A 3,722-nucleotide genomic window follows, 5' to 3' on the forward strand; every position below is an offset into this window, starting at 1 on the left:
TATTTTTAACTCAGCCTCCTAATTAATGGATAGAGCCACAAGCCATGGGTGCAGATGGATTCTCTGCCGCTCGACGTCCTTAAACGACAACCCGACGTCTCGCTTGAGCTCAACGAACAGCTATAGGCTGGATGCAGGAATCACCGGGCGAGGTTCTCTGCTCTGTAAGTCAGATCATGATGGTCCCTCCTGGCCGTGTCATCTCTGAACCTATTCATCTTCCACAGGTGCCCTGAGAGCCTCTGTGGCTCATACTCAGCTACGTCAAGGTTAGACTCCACCTATGAACGCCCCCACCAAAGCTATGACCTACCCCCTCCATCGTCCGTTCTGAGCCTGAAGATCCATGAAACCTCCACCCCCATGGACCCCACGGCTCTGAAGACACGTGATCCCTCGCCCAATACTTCCCCATAGCCCTACAGAGCCGTGCTTCCTACGCTACAATTAACCCCATAACTAGCTCCAGCGCCTCCTGCCTCCCCCTCTATAGCCATCTCCCCCGCGGCCCCGCCCTGCCCGCTCATGCGTGGAGTTTCTGGTGGGCCTGGAGGTGAGTCCGAGCCCGGAAGCTCTTCCCGCACTGGGTGCAGGGGTATGGACGCTCCCCGGTGTGGATCCGCAGGTGCTGCCGGAGGTTGGAGCTGACGGTGAAGCCTTTGCCGCAGTGGGGGCAGGGGAAGGGCCTCTCCCCGGTGTGGGAGCGCTGGTGGATGAGGAGGTGGGTGCTGACGGCGAAGGCCTTGCCGCACTGGCCGCACCGGTATGGCTTCTCGCCACGGTGAGTCCGCTGGTGCTGGGCCAGGTTGGAGCGGCGGCTGAAGGCCCTGCCGCACTGGCCACAATGGTGCGGCTTCTCACCGGAATGGGCCCGCTGGTGCCGCGTCAGGTTGGAGCGCAGGCCGAAGCGCCGCCCGCACTGCGTGCACTGGTGAGGCCTCTCCTCAGAGTGGCTGCGCCGGTGCTGGGCCAGCTTGGCGGCCTCGGCAAAGCCGGCCCCGCACTCGGCGCAGCGGTACGGCCGTTCCTCCGTGTGCCCACGCAGGTGCACCAGCAGGTGGGAGCTGATGCTGTATGTCTTGCCGCAGACGCCGCAGCGGTAAGGGCGCTCATCCGTGTGGCCGCGCCAGTGCCGGGCCAGCTGGGAGCGGGCAGCAAAGGTTTGGCCACAGACAGCACAGGAGTGGGGCTTGCCGGGCGCATGGCAGGCCTGGCGGTGCTGAGCCAGCCGCCGGGCATGGCGAAAGGCTCGCCCGCAGTCGGCGCACCGGTGCAGCTCAGCACCACGGTGAGTCTCCTGGTGACGCCGGAGATTGGCCTTCTGGCTGAAGCCGCGGCCGCACTGGGTGCACCGGTGGGGCCGCTCGCCTGTGTGGGTCAGCTGGTGCTTCACCAGGTTCGACCGCTCGTTGAACCCTTTGCCGCACTGCAGGCACCGGTGGGGCTTCTCGGCCAGGTGACTTTTGCTGTGCTGGGCCAGGGCCGAGGCGGTCACGTAGGCCTTGCCGCAGTCAGCGCAATGGTGCGGCCTGTCGGCCAGGTGGGCTTGGCGGTGCCGGTTGAGGGTGGAGCTCTGGCCGAAGGACTTGCCACAATCCGGGCACCCATAGGGGCGCTCGCCTGTGTGGGTACGTTGGTGCTTGACGCAGGATGAGCTGCGGGAGAAGGCTTTGCCACATTCGCCGCAGCGGTACGGGCGCTCCCAGCAAGCAGGAGGAGGGGGAGTTACCGGCATGGTGGCTTCATCCTCCTCTGCCTTGGAGATAGGAAACGGCATCATGGTCAAGGGTTCCCCTTGGGCTTTCACGGCAACATCCCCGTTGAGAGGCTCCATCTTGGCCATGGTCATCCATTTTGCATGTCCCTCTTGGGTCGTTATGTCAATGTCCCCATTGGGTGGCACCATTTTGGGGTCTTCAGCCTCCTCCTCAGCCATAGGGATGGCTAATGGCATCAAGGTCAAATGTTCCGCTTGGGTCTTCACGTCAACATCCTGGGAGCAAGGCACCATCTTGGCCATGGTCATCCATGTTAAATGTCCCCCTTGGGCCTTCACATAAACAGACCCTTTGGGTGGCAGCATCTTGGTGTCTTCGGCCTCTTCCTCAGTCTTAGGGACAGGCAATGAATCTGAAGACATATGTTCCGGCTGGCCCACACCAGAAACATCCAAGTTTGGAGGCATCATCTTGGCCATCATCATCCACGGTGAATGTCCCCCTTGTGCCTTCATGGCAACATCCCCATTGAAAGGCTCCATCTTGAAAGTCTCCTCCTCCTCCTCGACCTTAGGGACAGTCAGTGAGAAGGAGGCTGAACGTCCCCATTGACCGTTCCCAGGGATGTCCGTCTTAGGAGTCAACATGTTGGCCATGGTCATTGATACTGCATGCTCCCTGGTGGCCTCCATAACAACATCTCCTCTGAGACACGCCATCTTGGTGACTTCCTCCTCCTCCGTCTTGGGGCCGGTCAATGACACGGAGGTCAGGCCTCCCTCTTGGGCTTTTCTAGGAACGTCCCCGATTGGTGGCGCCATCTTAGCAGATCTGTTGTCCTCCTCGGGCTGACATCTGGACCCATGACCTGAGGAACAAGCAAGGGGGTGCTAAATACAGGAGCTGCCAGAGTACACCGGCCACGCACTGATACCTTCATGGGAGCTTCCTGCTTCTCAGCCCATGCACCAGAGTCTGGTGACAGGAGGAGAGAGACATTGCACTGGGGATGGTTCTGCTCATGCTCCCTGGTGACCCAAGACACACGGGGGGCTCTGTCTGAAGAGAGGTGGTCGCAATTGGGGACTGTGTGTCTTAGAGAGGAGACGGAAAAGAAGACATGATACACCTTGGTCCATCCATCTTCCTACCCATCCATCCACGCACATGACCATCTCACCTATCCCCATATGCACATCTCAATCCATTTATCCATCCAACCCCCAAACAATCCATCCATCCCCACCACACCTCTCTATCCATGTATCGATCCCCATCCATCCCCACATCTATCCATCCATCCCCCCCACGCCTCTCTATCCATGTATCTATCTCCATCCATCCCCCTCACCTCTCTATCCATGTATCCATCCAACCCCCAAACAATCCATCCATCCCTCACTTGCTCTCTCTCCCCCCATATACTCCTCTCTCTATCCCCACAAACCTTTTCATCTATCTGTCCACAGACATGCACCACCTCTCTTAATACACACAGACCCATACATCACATTTATCTGTCTATACAAATTCCTCTACCCACCAAACCTGCTGGGTTCCTCTTCCCAGCCCCCAACCCTGGCACTTCCTCACTGGAGTGTGATGGCTCACAGGGCCCTTCTCTGCCATCCTGCCCCCCTACCCCGGGAGCTTCGTACCCCAACACCCCTGCACCTTGCCGGGACTCAGGGTAGCAGGACGGATAGAGGGTGTCCATTGGGATAGACGGTGCGAGGAAGGGGTGTGGGGGCAGCTAGGCAGGAATGGGACGGATGGATAGATCAAGGACCAGGTTTGGGGATGGACGAGGTGTATGGGCACAGAGGGGTGTGGGGATGGGGACAAGGGGTGCGGGGAGGGAGGGATCGAGACGGAGGGTGCAGAGAGGCAGTGATGGGAATGGGGGGCAGCAGGGAGGAAGGGGTGGGGACAGAGGGGTTGCAGGATGGGGACGGAGAGGGAGGGATGGGGACAGGGGGTGCAGGGGGATGGGGGGAGGAAGCA

The 3,722-nt window shown here is 59.9% G+C and overlaps 1 protein-coding gene across 1 annotated transcript in view; it reads right to left on the reverse strand.

The window, feature by feature from the left end:
• LOC116816155 (uncharacterized) overlaps positions 1–3,722 on the reverse strand; it is a 26,532-nt gene continuing 22,810 nt past the window's right edge. The window contains exon 4 of the mRNA XM_075064689.1: positions 1–2,608. Within this exon, the coding sequence (XP_074920790.1) occupies positions 524–2,608 (2,085 nt within the window). The 3' untranslated portion in view covers positions 1–523. The remainder of the gene's footprint in view (positions 2,609–3,722) is intronic.

This window comes from Chelonoidis abingdonii, chromosome 4 (genome assembly GCF_003597395.2).
Source record: "Chelonoidis abingdonii isolate Lonesome George chromosome 4, CheloAbing_2.0, whole genome shotgun sequence".
Taxonomy (NCBI): Eukaryota; Metazoa; Chordata; order Testudines; family Testudinidae; genus Chelonoidis; species Chelonoidis abingdonii.